At 43.2% G+C, this 17,400-nt stretch overlaps 1 protein-coding gene across 1 annotated transcript in view; it reads left to right on the top strand.

The window, feature by feature from the left end:
• Nucleotides 1-3,089: 3,089 nt before the first annotated feature.
• Nucleotides 3,090-17,400, top strand: part of CSMD1 (CUB and Sushi multiple domains 1) — a gene marked incomplete at its 3' end in the record, with an annotated part of 609,346 nt that continues 595,035 nt past the window's right edge. Inside the window, exons 1-2 of the mRNA XM_079909493.1 lie at nt 3,090-3,383; nt 11,884-11,996. Coding sequence (XP_079765619.1) covers nt 11,894-11,996 — 103 coding nt within the window. The 5' untranslated portion in view covers nt 3,090-3,383; nt 11,884-11,893. The remainder of the gene's footprint in view (nt 3,384-11,883; nt 11,997-17,400) is intronic.

Below are 17,400 nucleotides of genomic sequence, written 5' to 3'. Positions count from 1 at the left end.
AAGAAAAAATAGTCCAGGATGTTCTGTTGAGCTGCATCTCTCTGTAATATTCTTTTGTGCCAGTGAATGCTTTTAAATATAATATTTAGTGGATATTTTTAACCAATTTGGAACAAATGTTTTTTAACAAACTTTCAATTCTTCTTAAGGTTGTTGTAAAGACCAGTTTGGGGCTATAATTTGTTACTGCCAGGGAAGGATCACAGGTGAAGATTCCAATTGATTAGAATAATTGCATTCAAGTGATTTGTCTCACTAGCATTTCTGTAGATATTAAAAGTTCATAGAAAAGTGGCAAGAGGAAAAATATAAGTATTCTTTGTTTTTTAATCTATTTAACTATGTAGTTATGAATAAGGAAAATCATAAGCGAGCAGTTGTCTAGGAAGCCACCTGGCTTCCTTTACCTGGTCTGTTTATCCTCTATCAACACGTATCATATTCTTGAAAAGCAGTAATTACTAAGCAGTCTCTCCTTGGATAATCTGATCTATATATACACATACACATACATACACACAATGGAATATTATTCAGCCCTAGAAGCCATAAAACGAAGCAATCCTGCCGTTTGCAACCCCGTGGAATTCCCTTGTGGAATTCCTTCCGCCGAGCAGCCTGGCCCAGGCTCATGTTCCTCAATAGGCTTTGATAGCTAAATGGCTTAAACAAGATATTCAGTCCTACCGGACAAAAGGACCATCGACCATCCGACGTGCAGGAGAGACGAAGGTCAACAGCCCTGACTTAATTCAAGGGCAGAGCAGCGTCTGCAGCTCCACTGCACAGGAGGCTGCCTCGAAGTCTTCCCGGGCTCACCAAGAGGCTCACCTGTTTTCGATTTGACCTGAGCTTCTGCATCTGTTCAGGAAGTGGCCAGGATTCACAAGCTGAGAGGAGGTCAGCTCAGGAGGCAAAGGGGTTGTAAACTAGGATGTGATTTGGCTTTCACCAGCCGCCACAGTCCTGCAGACTTGCAGTGATGTGCGTTTTCAAAATCTAAAAGGCAGTAAGTTCAAGATTCAACATTAATTAAGTGAATATACCTCTCCTGTGCTGTAGGCTGAATCTGAAAACTTACTCCATGCCTGTACGGCTTAGTTCTCTATCTGTAAAATGGGGAAAATAATATCTATTCCAAGTAAAAAACACAACAAAACAAGAAACCCAGATGGATGAATGGCCACTGCCCACCTCTCTGACCTTGAGGTGGATGGACCAAAATAGAGGACAAAACAAGCCAGATACAGATGAATACCTTTGATCTCACTTATAATCTAAACAAGTCGAACTCATAGAAACAGAGTAGATGGTGGTTACCAGGAGCTGAGGTTAGGGAAATGAGAAGATGTTGGGCAAAGGTACAAACCTCCCCTTTTTTTTCTTTTCTTTTTTTTTTTTGGTGGTACGCGGGGCTCTCACTGTTGTGGCCTCTCCCACTGCGGACCACAGGCTCCGGACGTGCAGGCTCAGCGGCCATGGCTTACGGGCCCAGCCGCTCTGTGGCATGTGGGATCTTCCCGGACCAGGGTACGAACCCGTGTCCCCTGCATCGGCAGGCGGACTCTCAACCACTGCGCCACCAGGGAAGCCCTCAAGAGAATTCTTTATTAAATGAAGCTATGGGCAAAGCTTAGGACAAGCCTTACCATTTCTGAGTGTGCCAGTAATCTGTGACGTGCTGACAGGGTTTACGTGTGAACAGTGATGTATCTCTGCTGGAAAGGCTGGAAGTGGGCAGGGACACCCACAAATTCTGATTCCTGGAACAAGTGAGGGTCCCCCACGGCCAATTCCTGCCTCTGTGACACTCATGTACTTGGTGGCAGGCTTCCATGTGTTCTGAGCCATTTGGACTCTCATATATCTTCCCTCATGCTGTTGTATGTTCTTGCTTCTTTCACAACTGAAACTTTCAGGAAGAATGGGCTGGAACTCTATTTCCTAAATACAATATATAATCATTGAGAGAAATAAACATACATTGACCTGAGAGCATGTTTCTCCTTAACGTTTGGATGCCGTGGACTCCCCAGTCCTGTTTAGTAGGATTGGCTACCATGTGGTCAGAGTATCCATTGAGTGGGTGTTAAACCAAGCTGGCCTCTTCAATCACTGATTTTCACTGGGTCATCGAACACCAAAGCACGTCTTTGCCGGGTCAGAATTGGCCCTTTGAGGTTCGAGAAACTAGCAATCATCCTTCCTGAATATTCCCTTTTCCCTTAACTTCTGGGCTGTCAGTTTTCCTCTCTTGATGCTCAGTCCCTCTCCATCACCTTGGAGGACACTTTTTTGGACTCGTCCTTAGACATCTGTAACCCCCAGGTTCACACTGAGTCTCCCCTTCTTCTCTGTTTATTTCTTTATCCTGAGTGTTTATGCACTGCCACCTGCAGGACGCCCTCCCTGATGTCGTGACCCTACAGTCTGATGAGTTCCCACCTCCTGAGCAAGCAGGCTTGCTGGGGCAACGTCACACAGCCCTCCTCCTGCAGCACAGTCATTGGCTTACTTATGGGACTCCTTGTTTTAGTTTAGAGCTACCAGAGGACAGTTCCACACCCTGCGGGGCTTAAACAACGGACATTGATTGTCTCACAATTCTGGAGGCTGGACGTCTGCAATCAAGGTGTCAACAGGTTTGCTTTCTTCTGACAGCCATGAGGGCAGGATGTGTTCCAGGCCTCTCTGCTCGGCATGTAGACATCCGTCTTCTCCCTGTGTCTTTGCGTGGTCCTCCTTCTGTGCGTGTCTGTGTCCTAATCTCCTCTTCTTATAAGAACACCCGTCATGTGGGTCACACTCACATCCTGAGGTACTTGTGCTTAGAACTTCAACACATGGATTTGGGGGCCACAAATCAGCCCATAACACCCTCAGTTAGATTGACTGTAAACCATGTGAAGTCAGAGACAAGGACTTATTCCACTTCGTATTCCTGGCACATTGCACAAGGCTTGGCATGTGGAAGGTCATAAATACATTTGAAAAATTGAGGCAGTATTGGTCTCATCAATGTGAAATAGAAAATAGTTGACATGTTTGGAAACTTTTTATGATGATATATAGGTAGACAGAGACCTGCATATATATTACATAATACATCAATATCACAGTATATGTCATATATCACATATTTAACTTGCATACATATGAGTGTGTTTTGTGAGTATATATGTATAGATAGTATCCACGTATAAGTTCAGCAAGCAATCGTCTTTCCATGAATCTCATTGCTGCTAGGGTAGAAGTGGGTTTCAGAACAAAACTGAATTTTTTTAGGACGGGAAAGTAGGAAAGGGTTCTTGCGAGGCGACCAGGAGTGTCCTGTCCGCAGTGTATGTGCGTGATTCTTCACACAGAGGAGGCTAGAGGTTCAGGTGAGTCAATCCCTGAGGTCACCCAGCCGGGAGGGGCATGAGTGCAGGCAAGGGTGGCTCCAGAGTCTGTGTTCGTAATGACTATAGGTTCCCAGAGTCCGCAGGTGGGGGAGAAAGCATGGGGTAGCCTCCGTGAGGCTCCAGCTGCCCCTGGGCCTCAATACAGAGCCGTGGGTGGAGGGAGCTCACTTGCTATGACAGCACTTGTGAGATGAAGGTGACAAGCACAGATCAGACCACCTGGGAAGGAGCAGCCATAGACCGAACCCAAGGGCTGTGTGTCCCTGTGTGAAGAGTAACCAGGTTTGCAGCAGCTGGACGGCGACACAGGTGTGCCTCTCTCAGATGTGCCCCCGATTCTGATGATCTCGCATATCAGAACTGTACCCTGGGTCCCGTGCAATTAGGGACAGCTCATCTCCTACCCTCCTGCCACCAAGAATGTAGCAGCATCGGGGAGGGGGTGGACCTTACCAGCTAGTGGCATAAGGAAATGTCATTATATCAAGTGAGGAAAAAAGTTTCCTGATAAAAAGAGAGACATTTCAGACCCTTGAAATGGGCTAGGATAACATTTTACCCCAAGATTAAGGGAAAAAATATTTTTGTAGTGTCTTAAATAATACATATTGCTAAAAATAACATCAAAGAGAAAATGGTGAGTGATCCAGTAATTAAATGTCATTTTGTTTTTTGGGTTTTTTTTTTTTTTTATTGACAGTCTTGGAGTACTGCCTATGTACATTTATTATAGAAATCTGTTTGTAGATAATGTCTTTTTAATAATCAACAAATCATATGGATGTGCATCCATGCCTACAGCCAACTATTGGCTCTTTTGAAAGTCCAGGTGGTACAGGAGGCAAAGAACCTCGTTTCCTGTTGGCAAACCTCAGATGCCTGTCTTTGCAGGTGGCACTAAAAGAACACGCCAGAATATTAGATGGAGCCGGGGATGAGAGACACACACTGGAGGTTTTGTTTCCCAAGTCACCGACTCAGATCCAGACCAGTTTGCTGCAACAGAGATATTCGGTACAGATGTGACCTCATGTCACCTGTGAACGGGGTCCCCCCCACTGTGCAGGTTTCTGGTGGGTGTGACCACCCCTCAGGCCACGAGGGAAAAGCATGCCCCTGGGCTGCAGCCACATTCCCTGCTGACCTCCTTCCTAGGTCACCGGGGTGGACGAGAGGCCCAAAGGACTTTCCACTGAGAAATACTGTCTCTTGACCGTCTATCCTATTACCGTCCGTCTGGGCCATTTCCTGGGCTTCGTTCCGAGCTACTGCCTGACATTTAGTCCTTAAGCTTTAGAGGACAGGATTTGTCCCATTCTCTCCCAAATGGTTCTCTCTGCTTGACCTCTGGATTAATGCCTAATGCCTGACTTGCTGAAGCCCTGGATGTGTCTATGCCCTGCTCTCAATCCCTCCTGTCTGGGCTGGGCTCCTTTGCCCCGTCTCTAATAGGGTCCATCGCGCACCACCTGCTCCTTCCTTGACACACATGGGATGTTCTCGCTGGCTTCAGTGAGGCCTGTGTTACTGCTCTGGACCCCTTGGATGCCATAGGTGGAACAAAAAGAAGATGCCAGAGCTGATCCATTTGGCATTCACACTCGGCAGATCACGACACTGGCAGGAAATCGCTGTGCGTGAAAAGATAAGAATGGCCTTCTCTTGATGATCTTAACTTTTTATAGTCTCAAGCCGTGCTGCTCTTTCAGGAGCAAAAACAAAAGCATAGAAACCACTTAAAATGGATTTATTGAGACTCCCGTGTATGCAAAGTACCAGGATGAGGGCAATTAACAAGGTGCCAGGTGTACCCTCAGGGGACTCACAGTTCATTCGAGGAAGCAGACATCGATATGAACATCAAAAGTACAAGATGGGGCTTCCCTGGTGGCGCAGTGGTTGGGAGTCCGCCTGCCAATGCAGGGGACACGGGTTCGTGCCCCGTTCCAGGAAGATCCCACATGCCGCGGAGTGGCTGGGCCCGTGAGCCATGGCCGCTGAGCCTGCGCGTCCGGAGCCTGTGCTCCGCAACGGGAGAGGCCGCAACAGAGAGAGGCCCGCGTACCGCAAAAAAAAAAAAAAAAAAAAAAAAAGTACAAGATGGGCTCTTATAATTTCCATAGACATATATGGGTCAAGTGCTAAAAGATTATGAACACAGGACAGTTGATTCTACCTGAGATAAGAAGAGAAGATTTTTGGAGGGGATATCTTTTACAAAAGCTTTGAAATCTGAGAATTTAAACAGGCAACTGTCAGCCAAAGGGCTCTGGATGGGAGAGGACAGCTCAAAGTCAGGGAAGCATGAAGGTATAAGATGATTTAGGGAGCAATTCCAGAAAGGGCACAAAGAGAGAGGAGGCAGGACATGGGCAGAGTCATACCATGAAGCATCTTCAATCCCATGCCAAGAAAGTTGATTCTTCTCAGAGTGATTTGGAGCCATTGGAGTATTTTTAGGAAAGTGCCTGTGAGTTGTGATTTGGCCTGGGTGTCTCCACAAATCTGCACTTTGGAAATTGTTGCTCTCGAATTGTCGTCCCCAGTCCAGCAACTCACCTGACAAGTCACAACTCAGATGTCGCATTTCCAGGAGGGTCTTCTGCCAAGAAGAGTTGGAAGCCCTATTGTGGATGTGTATCGTGACCCGTGTTCCCCATCTGGCGACGCTTACCCTACGTGTCATACCCTGAGGTCACTCTTCTCTGAGAGATTCTGGGCATCTTATTTTGCAGACAGCTGTATCTTTGGTGCCTAGGATGTTTGTTTATAAATGTTGAATTGGGTTGTATTTAGGGCAGTTCATGTCAGGGTTACACCGAGTGGATTTGAGTAGGGAGGGGCAGGAAAGCAACGCACAATTAAAGAGACCTTTTCCACGGCACAATTAGAGGTGATGGGGTTTGGGCGAGAACCTGGGCAGTGCTGGGTTAGAAGAATGAACACTGCAGGGTTGAACGCCAACTTAGCAACTGGACAGATGCTGTGTGCAAACCCGAAGTTGAGGAGACGGCTATGAGGCAAGGGTGCTGCACACATGCTGATCCCTCCCTTGCATCCACTGCAATCACGCCTGTTTTGGTGCAGCCAGTGTTACCCATCTGAGAACTTGCTGCTCCCAGAAATCCACGGAACCCGGTGCAACTAGGGTCTAAACATCTACCAAAGGCCAGCCTCAGGGGTGGGTATTGAGGGCATTTCTGGGGCAGCTGAGCTGTGTCTCTGTGGGTTTCCTGAGGGTTTATTAAAGTAAGGGGAGACTGGATGTCCAGTCAGGGTTGCTGGGGCATGAAACCGGGGGAGTCCATTCAAATCTATTCTGCGTGACCAGCCCCCTCAGAGTCGTGCATGGGTCTGTGTGGAGGCCTGGGTCCCGGGCAGATATGACACCATCGCTCTCTCCCAGCACCATCCCCCCACTCTGCTCACCTCTAATGCTATAAAGAGATCTGATTCACCCCATGAAGGCATCTTATGTCATGAACACCCAGCCTGGCATCATAACATGAAGGATTGTACAGAGTAGCCTTCACTTTGTGAGATGGGACCTGGGTAAGGCCCCCTGGGAGTGTTTAAACTTACCTCTTCCATTTTCCCATCCTATGTATATTCAACCTCTACTAACTGCCCGGCACTTTACCGGGTGCTAGAGAGACACTGATGGTAACACAAGCTTCATGTGTCACAGGAAAGATGCACATCCAGTAAATAACCACACAAGAGACCAGGTCGTCACTAATTTGAAATGTCTGCAAAGGATAAACTAGGGAGGGAGGAGAGGGCAGAAGGAGGGAGAAACAGCTTCACCTACGTGGTCAGGTCAGGCTTCCCTGAGAATGTGACATATCATCTGAGCTCTAAAGGATGCCCAGTCTTACCAGGCAAATGGAGAGGAAGTCGGTGGTGGGGTAGAGAACAGTGCATGTCAAGACCCTGAGCAGGGAAGGAGCAATGGCTGTACGTGTGGGCACAATGAAGTCAAGTTCATGCCAGAGTGGAAGCAACGGGAGAGTGTGAGCCTGGAAGGATGGGTGTCCCATCCTGGAGGGAGCACCAGGGGCTCCAGGATCTATAAATTATTTTTGCAAAAGGCATAGGAGGTATGAGGCACACAGAGAATGTGAAAGATGATGCTAAAGTCCTAGGGTGGATAAAATTACCAAGAGAGAAGGGTGTAGCCATGGGTGTATAATAACAATATAATGATAGAATCTTCAAAAGTGCCTGGAGGAAAAAAAGGCAGAGAGAGAGAGAGAGACAGAGAGACAGAGACAGAGACAGAGACAGAGACAGAGAGATTGTTGTCCAAGAGAGAAGATCTTCATGAGATCTTCATGAGAGCTAACCATGAATGCCAAGAGGGTGAAAGAAAAGTCTATTAGAAAGTATCAATTTGATGAAAGGAAGAACTTTTAACGGAGAAGTCTTCCGTGGTCTGCTTTTAAATAGGCGGTGGGTGTTTTTTTGTTTTTGTTTTGTAGTCGTAGTTGTTTTTCCAAGAGAGTATATGTGTGTGTGTAAAACCTTTGGAATAACTTTCTAGAAATATTTGTATGTAAATATGTCACTATTGTGTGTGTATATGTACATGCTTGTGTATCTGGTATACATATATCTGTGTATGTCCATGCACTTACATAGCTCTTTTTTTCATTGCTTTTTCTATTCTTCCAAGGTAAGGACTACCTTTTACTTCCGTTGTTATCTTCTTCAGTGCCCCAAATAAGGCTACGGTGGCAGCATTAGAAACTCAATGTAAAATATGTATATATATTCACAAGACAGCAGATCTCACTACTAACATGAATAACACCCAATTAGAAATACGGCATTTCAGCAAAACTTCATTTGATCAGATTACTCTAGTTAATTTTGACAAAACAGAGATAAGTGAAGCACCGCACTCTGATTAAATGTCCACAAGAGCACAGAACTAGCACAGCTTCCAGATGACTTTCTCCCCAACTTGACAAGCAATGAGTCTCTTCAAAGTAACAGATTTATTAAATTCCTTAGTCTCCTTAGGGAGGTTGGGTAATTTACAGTCCGCGTTGATGGTATTAATGCTTTCCAGCTTCTTAGTCATCGCCGTTAAAGAGGTTTAACCACCAAGGAACCCCCAGAGATTTGTGTGATGATTTCCTAAAGACTTAAGAAGTCTGGCTTAATGTCAGAGGAGTGCTCAAAAAGAGCTCTCTGAGAAAACTGTAGCCTTTCCCAATGCATTTCAGAACACTATCTTGGTGACTCAAGTCTACAGCTTTCAATTTACATAAGTAAACAGATGAGTCACAGACACAGGGCGTGATGTTTGGGAAGAACAGTGTGCTGGACCCCTTTATGTCGCAAAGGAGGAAAGAGGAGCTGATGGAGGTTAAGTGGAAAAAGACGTTATGGATACATTCAAAATAGAATCACAGGATTTATGGTAAAGCTATTTGGAGAAAATGGAACAGCCTGGACGGTTCTATGTTGGCTCAAAGACAGTCATCCTAACTTTAAGGATCCCATGAGAGATCTTCATTGATTCATTCATTCATTTATTTTATTTTATTTTTTTTGCGGTACGCGGGTCTCTCACTGCTGTGGCCTCTCCCGTTGCGGAGCACAGGCTCTGGACACGCAGGCTCAGCGGCCATGGCTCACGGGCCCAGCCGCTCCGTGGCACGTGGGATCTTCCCGGACCGGAGCACGAACCCGTGTCCCCTGCATCGGCAGGTGAACTCCCAACCACTGCGCCACCAGGGAAGCCCTCAAGAGAATTCTTTATTAAATGAAGCTATGGACAAAGCTTAGGACAAGCCTTACCATTTCTGAGTGTGCCAGTAATCTGTGACGTGCTGGCTTCCATATTAGTCAACTTTCTTTAAATTTGCTTGTAATGAAGGAATGACTGACTTTGTAATATGATCTTTCTGTTAAATGGCATCTCTAAGGTTAGCCCCTGCGCTAAGGAAGGTGAGAGAACAGCTCACAGTTCCAAGGATAGGTCTTATATGGAACAATGACCTGCCCCCATATTCCCCCCAAAACAGAGGATGTGAATATCTGTTGCATTCACACAGCCCAGTCAAGAAATCCATGCATGTTAATTCACTCTGGAGTATGATTCATTTGCATGGCTTGGCTCTAACCACGGGAAATAAATTATATAATTGTTACTAAATCCTCACCTTTGATTCTATATAAAAGAAATCTGCACAGGAATTATGCATTTTTTGAATACATACACTAGTTTGATATACATCGTCTAGTTATCTTCCTTACTCAATATTTTACAAACTGCCTCATATATAATAAAGCAAGAATCAGCAGACTATGGCCCACAGGTCAAATCTGGCCTATAAGCTAAGAATGGTTGTTACATTGTTCAGTGGCTGAAAAAACATCAAAAAAGAATAATATTTTGTTATGCAGAAAAATTACATGAAATGCAAGTCGTGTCCGTAAGTAAAGTGTTGGAACATATCACACAGGGCTGCTTTGGGGCTACAAGGGCAGAGGTGAACAGTGGCAACAGAGACGATGTGACTCATAAACCCTAGACTATTTCTATCTGGCTCTTTATTGTTCAAGTTTGTCCACTAACACAAAACTGACATGTTTTGGTAGGTAAGTATTTGGGAGATATGGCGGTGAAAGGGGGATTTGTTTATGTGCATTGCTAATGTTGATATGGAACTAAAATGTAACTCCACCTAGTTTTTGGAATCAGAAACACTCCAAGAGAATCTAATTAAGGATAAACAATATTTTTAAAGCAACAGCAAAATAAACGTGGATTTCAGTTATAAAAATTTTAGTAAGTAGATTTAGGTGAGCTGGATCAGTGTGAGTTTCTGAATCCAGAATTTACTTCTCTCTTGGCCATTGTCACTATTAGGCAAAGAGGTATGTGACTTTTTTCTAATAGAATTTGTAACGTAATCTCACCAGGAAAAGAAAGGTGGCGGAAGGAGCCTTCAAAAAAAATATTAGAATGATGAAATGTTTTTTGGAATCAGCCGTGTCCAGCTTCACCAGTCGGTGCTACATAAATCCACGCAAAGAGTAAGATCTGAGTAGTGTATTTCCTCTTACAGAAGATTATTTCAAACAGTGACACAGACACTGTTGCAATTGGTTCCAGTCAAGGTTTGGCTTTTCACTTTGAATGGATACTGCACGTTTTTAAACCTGAGAGTTGAAATTGAGCACCCTGACATCAGGAAGCTTGCCTACACATTTCACTGGATGCAGCTTTTCCTCCAGGTAAAAATAGGAGTAACTAGGGAAATGCTCTACACAGCCCACCCGTGCCTAGCAAATTCCAGGCATAGAGTACGGTTTCCAGTTGTGGAAATCGCCAGCCAGCCCGCAAAGGGCCCCACCAGTTTCAGCTTCAGGGCAATTTGTGGATCCCTGACATATCATCTGCATGAATAAGCATCATTTTGAGAATAGTTTTACAGCTGAGATGCAAAATAATTATACAATGTGTAACCCCACGTAAGTAGCTTTAGGAGCATTTACACGTGCATCTGTACCATCTCTTTAAACACCTTGATCTAGGTCTTTTCAAGTCCAGTTTACAGACTGGAAAACTGAGGTGCAGAAAAGATAACCCAGGGATATAGTGCCTCAACTAGTGCAAGTGGAGCCAACACACAATCGTCTGTCTGAAGCAGCCAATCCAGTGGTACTTAGACCACTGTCCAGAACGGAATGCCTCACATCATCTCTAACCATCAAGAGCCCCTCTGCCTGAGAAGGCACGCACTCCTTAGTAATGACACAAAGTTTTCAATGGTAGGAAGTAAATGACTTGCTTTTTCTGACAACCAGAGCGCACATTGTAAGTGGACTGGATGTTTTCAACAGCTTAACCAGAGATTGATCCTGTCTTACTTTTGAAAGATTTAATTTTGTTTAATATACTACTTCACTCACACATGATTTTATTCCATGTTGAATCTCTTTGACAGTTCTTGTCACTAATCTCATAAACATCCCTCTTCTTCACTTGAGTAGGAAAGGCCCAGGTTGTGAATCTGCAGATGGGGCCCTGGAAACATTGGATGTTATCAGTTATCTGAGTCGACTTCAGGTGAAACGAATTGCCAAGTGTTCAAATAGTGAAGGGCAGACTTGTATCATTTGCCTATCTTTTCCTTTTGTAATTCACTATGATCGAGGTCCTGATAAGAAGAAATAAGAGATCAAAAGAATATCTGCTCATTTAATCATCATTAATAAAGAAGAATCAAAACGTCCAATATTTGTGAAAGCCTTTATTCCATCAAGGATGAATATTGCATTTCTTTGTGGGCAAAGATGAAATTACCTGAAGTGCTTCAATGTGGAAATGCAGCTAATAAATGGCATCTGTTTTAGGCAACTCTACATAAAGACTGTCGGCGCTCAGTTGTAAAATCGGGTTTGAGATGGGACATTTGCGCTGCTGGTTTACAAGACAGATTTTCTTCATTCTCTCTTCCAGGCTGACGGGCATGAACCTCCCTTCTCCTGTTATCAGTAGCAAGAATTGGTTACGACTCCATTTCACATCCGACAGTAACCATCGACGGAAAGGATTTAATGCTCAGTTTCAAGGTAAGAAGGCTCCATCGTATAAGAAAAAAAAATGTATTCACACTGCATAAATGCAACTACCTGATTTAGCGACTTACACATAAGGGGACCTCAAAACAGACATGGCAGATTGTTTGTAGCCGGGTAAAACAGAGTCTGTAGTCAATAGTATGTAGGGTTGATTCTGAAACTTTCTCTTTCTCTCTAATTTCTAGGGTTTATTCCTGGATCGTATTGTATAGTCTCCTATATGTTTCTAATAATCAATAATTGTTATCAGTACTGTGAAAAGGTTGATGGAAACTATTCCACATGCGTCTGCAAATAAAACTAGTACGGCGCTGTCAGAAAGCTAGATGCCGTGCCGAGCAAACTTCTCTAGCTTTCCCCAAATCATGGCCGTGAGAATGCCAGTTTCATTAAGGCAGAATTCCCCGAACACTTGCCACAGGGAAGTTGGGACCACAAAGTGAGGAAATTATGACAACCCCCATGCTCCAGAAACTAGCAGATCAGAAAGATAATTTGTAAACAGCTCCCATGAAAGATGGAACAGAAAGAGAATCACGGGAGCCACTTAAGGAGGTTTTAGTAATATTCCAACAAGTGGCTCTGAATGACTGCTATCTGAAACACATTTTAAAATCCGTAATCCTTCACTCTGTCCTTTTGGGCAAGAAGTTAAAAAAATAAGAGTAATCTTCAGGGATTTAAAGACAGATGATGCTGAGGAGGACACATGTGTTGAGTTTTATCTGCCACTGGGACCCTTGGGGCCTGTGAACCCTCATGGAATGTGCCTGACTTGGAGTCCAGGGACAATTTTATTTCACCAAAATGCATTTTATTCATAAGGAGCATTGTCCACCCCTCAGTTTCTTCCGATGCTGCTGGAAAGCCCTTGGATTGCAAATATACTGCCTTGAAGCTTGGTTAAGAGTCACAGCAATTTGTTTTCACTTATTCTGGGACCCAGGCAAGGCCAATCTTTTTCTTCCCATATCTGCCTTTGTGTGCCTTTATCTTTCAAGGCCACATATTCTAACTGTAGTTGTAGGAGAACAGGTATGGAAAGGACATATCAGTGGGGACTGGGGTCACTAGGTGATATAGTGGTGGGGGATGAGGGATACACCACTCAGTCTCGTAGGAAATTCTGAGTCTTCTCCATATTACTGCACATCAACAGATACATCTATCCCTGATTTAAAGCCATCGTAGATCACTATTTGGAATAACAACTGACTGATCAGACAGGCAGGTAGGTAGATCTATAGCATTATTTCTAAACTGGCGATTGATCTTCTCCAAAGGTCCTGATTAATTGATTGGTACGGAACTACAGAAAAATTTCTAGGTATCATCCTCTAAACCTGATCAGTGGATTTGGCATCTGTACCAGTGATTGGAAGAAAGGTGAAAAATAGAATATCAAGTTTGAAGATACTCTAAATTGGTAGATATAAGAAACAATTGTAATAGTTTAGACATATCAGCCATTGATGATATATATAAGCCGCGATTAGAAAAATCTGTACATAAGTCCCAAGAGATAAAAAGATGCAAAAATATAAGGAGGGGTAAACATGGCTTAACAGTGATACATGAGGAAACCTCTTCAGGCTGACTTTGAAGTTCAAGTCCAAGACTAGATGGGGGGAGGGAGCTGCCTTTTGTTTCATTCACCTCAGGCCTTGTATCACAGGAGGGGTCATGACTAAAGCTGAATCCCAGCCGACCATACGTGGAAGGTCAGATTCAGTACCGGATGTCATCCTTTTGTGACCTAACAGAGAGCACGTGTCAACGCCAGGAGGGGAGGCATTATGAGAATTTTTCTTGCTCCTGAGGGCAGAACTATCATCCATGAATAGAAGCTACGGGTGGTCCTTCCTGCTGATTCTAGAACAAGCCTGAGGGCAGAGGAAGGCGGGAGGCAAGTGATGGCTCAGGATGAGCCTCTCAGAGCCCCTGGCAGCTGTCCCACTGACCACCTCCTCTGGACACCACTCTGCCCTGACTTTGCCTCTGAGAGGTCTCAATGTTTTCACTCTGAGGACAAATGAGGGGAAAGCTTCCTGTTCTGTAGGAAAGTGTGTTATTCCTATAAATTTTCCCTTTTTTTTTTCTGCCGGGATTAAACATCAGGAAGCCCCAATTTGTATTGTACTTTATTTCAACCAGACAAACTCAGGGGAAAAAACGCTGTTGTTATTACCAACACAATTGCTAAAAAGAAAAGCAGAGTAAAAGAGCAATCTAGAAAACCAGCAAGAACAGTAATAATAGTGAAAACACACAGTGTCTACTAAAAGCTAGTTTAATATCTATGTAAATATTCTGTCTAAACCCTGGATAGCTAAAGCAATCTTGAGAAAGAAAAATGGAGCTGGAGGAATCAGGCTCCTGGACTTCAGACTATACTACAAAGTTACAGTAATCAAGACAGTATGGTACTGGCACAAAAACAGAAATATAGATCAGTGAAACAGGATAGAAAGCCCAGAGATAAACCCACGCACTATGGTCACCTTATCTTTGATAAAGGAGGCAAGAATATACAGTGCAGAAAAGACAGCCTCTTCAACAAGTGGTGCTGGGAAAACTGGACATCTACACGTAAAAGAATGAAATTAGAGCACTCCCTAACACCATACACAAAAATAAACTCAAAATGGATTAAAGACCTAAATGTAAGGCCAGACACTATAAAACTCTTAGAGGAAAACATAGGCAGAACACTCTATGACATAAATCACAGCAAGATCCTTTTTGACCCACCTCCTAGAGAAATGGAAATAAACATAAATAAACAAATGGGACCTAATGAAACTTAAAAGCTTTTGCACAGCAAAGGAAACCATAAACAAGATGAAAAAAACCCTCAGAATGGGAGAAAATATTTGCAAACGAAGCAACTGACAAAGGATTAATCTCCAAAATTTACAAGCAGCTCATGCAGCTCAATATCAGAAAAACAAACAACCCAATTTAAAAAATGGGCAGAAGACCTAAATAGACATTTCACCAAGGAAGACATACAGATGGCCAAGAGGCACATGAAAAGATGCCCAACATCACTCATTAGAGAAATGCAAATCAAAACTACAATGAGGTATCACATCACACCAGTCAGAATGGCCATCATCAAAAATCTACAAACAATAAATGCTGGAGAGGGTGTGGAGAAAAGGGAACACTCTTGCACTGTTGGTGGGAATGTAAATGGATACAGCCACTATGGAGAACAGTATGGAGGTTCCTTAAAAAACTAAAAATAGAACTACCATATGACACAGCAATCCCACTACTGGGCATATATCCTGAGAAAACCATAATTCAAAGAGTCATGTACCGCAGTGTTCATTGCAGCTCTATTTACAATAGCCAGGACATGGAAGCAACCTAAATGCCCATTGACAGATGAATGGATAAAGAAGATGTGGCACATATATACAATGGAACATTACTCAGCCATAAAAAGAAACAAAATTGAGTTATTTGTAGTGAGGTGGATGGACCTAGAGACTGTCATACAGAGTGAAGTAAGTCAGAGAAAAACAAATACTGTATGCTAACACATATATATGGAATCTAAAAATAAAAATCATTCTGAAGCACCTAGGGGCAGGACAGGAATAAAGACGCAGACGTAGAGAATAGACTTGAGGACACGGGGAGGGGGAAGGGTAAGCTGGGACGAAGTGAGAGAGTAGCATGGACATATATACACTACCAAATGTAAAATAGCTAGCTAGTGGGAAGCAGTGCATAGCACAGGGACATCAGCTTGGTGCTTTGTTACCACCTAGAGGGGAGGGATAGGGAGGGTGGGAGAGAGACGTAAGAGGAAGGGGATTTGGAGATATATATGTACAGGTATAGCTGATTCACTTTGTTATACAGCAGAAAGTAACACAACAATGTAAAGCAATTATACTCCAATAAAGATGCTAAAAAAAATGTGGTATAACCACATAATGGAATATTACTCAGTAATGAAAAAGAATGGACTATTGAGAAATGCAATGACATGGATGAATCTCAACTGCATACAGTGTGTAGTTTTAAAAGGCTACACACTACATGATTAACCTGAATGATATTCTAGGAAAAGCAAAACTAAATAGAGACAGTATCAGTGGTGTCAAGGATTAAGGGTGAGGAGAGGAGCTGACTACAAAGGTGCAGGGCTGGCGAATTTTTTTTTTTAATATCATGGAAGCATTGTGCTTATTGTTTTCTGCTGATAGTTAATATGAGTCTTTACTTTTTGTTAAATTTTGTAGAACTGTATAATCAAAAGAGTGAATTTTACTGTATATAAATTTAAAAATAAAATAATGCCATGCTTCTGTATGATCACATGGTACTATCAGTATCTTATCCTTTACTCATTAAAAATGAATACTCAAAAAAAAAAAAAAGAAAATGTGGCTGTTTGAAACAGAGATGAGCTGTAAGCATAAAAGTCATCAGATTTCAAAGGCAGTGTGAAAAAAAATGACTATAAGACATTGTGCGTTGAAAAGATGATGTCTTTTTATCATTTTAAATATTTTTAAACTTTTTTAAGGTGTCTACTAGAAAATTTTAAATTACATAAGTGGTCACATTTGTGGCCCACACTTTATTTTATTGGGCAGCTCTGGTGTAAATATTTGAGCTTCACACTGAGATTGGCCATGCCTTTTCAACAGGACCGGCTGAAGTGATTTCTGGGATGTTAGGTTTAGTATGAGGATTTCAGACATTAGTAATCAGTGGGGTAGGTTGCTTGAGAGACTATGTGAGATTCTACCTAAGTCTTGGTTTAAAATTTTCGTTTATAAAGCAAAATCTCGGTAAGAGGTCAAAGTATACGCTTTACTACCATTTATTCTTCAACCTAAATGAGTTTTTCAGCTCCTTCCTTGGAAGTGAACAAAACATAGGGATTATATGAAATTTCCCAGTGATTGAAAGAGAAAGAATTATACTATGAAAGAGAAAAAGAAGAAAAGATGAAAAAAAGAAAAAAAAACATTTTTTTAAAAAGAGAACAAATAGTGAACAAATGAGGATTTTTTTTTTTTTTAAATTCACAAGATTGCCATGGACCAGCCTTTGACATCCTGATTAAAACCTGAGTGTAAGGGGACTTCCCTGGTGGCGCAGTGGTTAAGAATCCACCTGCCAATGCAGGGAGCACGAGTTCGAGCCCTGGTCTGGGAAGATCCAACGTGCTGCAGGGCAACTAAGCCCGTGTGCCACCACTACTGAGCCTGTGCTCTAGAGTCCGTGAGCCACAGCTACTGAGCCCATGCACTGCAACTACCAAGCCCACGTGCTGCAACTACTGAAGCCCACGTGCCTAGAGCCTGTGCTCTGCAGCGTGAGAAGCCACCGCAATGAGAAGCCCGTGCACCGCAACGAAGAACCAATG

Source organism: Stenella coeruleoalba, assembly GCF_951394435.1.
Source record: "Stenella coeruleoalba genome assembly, chromosome: 21".
NCBI lineage: Eukaryota > Metazoa > Chordata > Mammalia > Artiodactyla > Delphinidae > Stenella > Stenella coeruleoalba.
The sequence above is the reverse complement of the archived record's forward strand: the minus strand, read 5'-3'. Positions and strand labels throughout refer to the sequence as shown.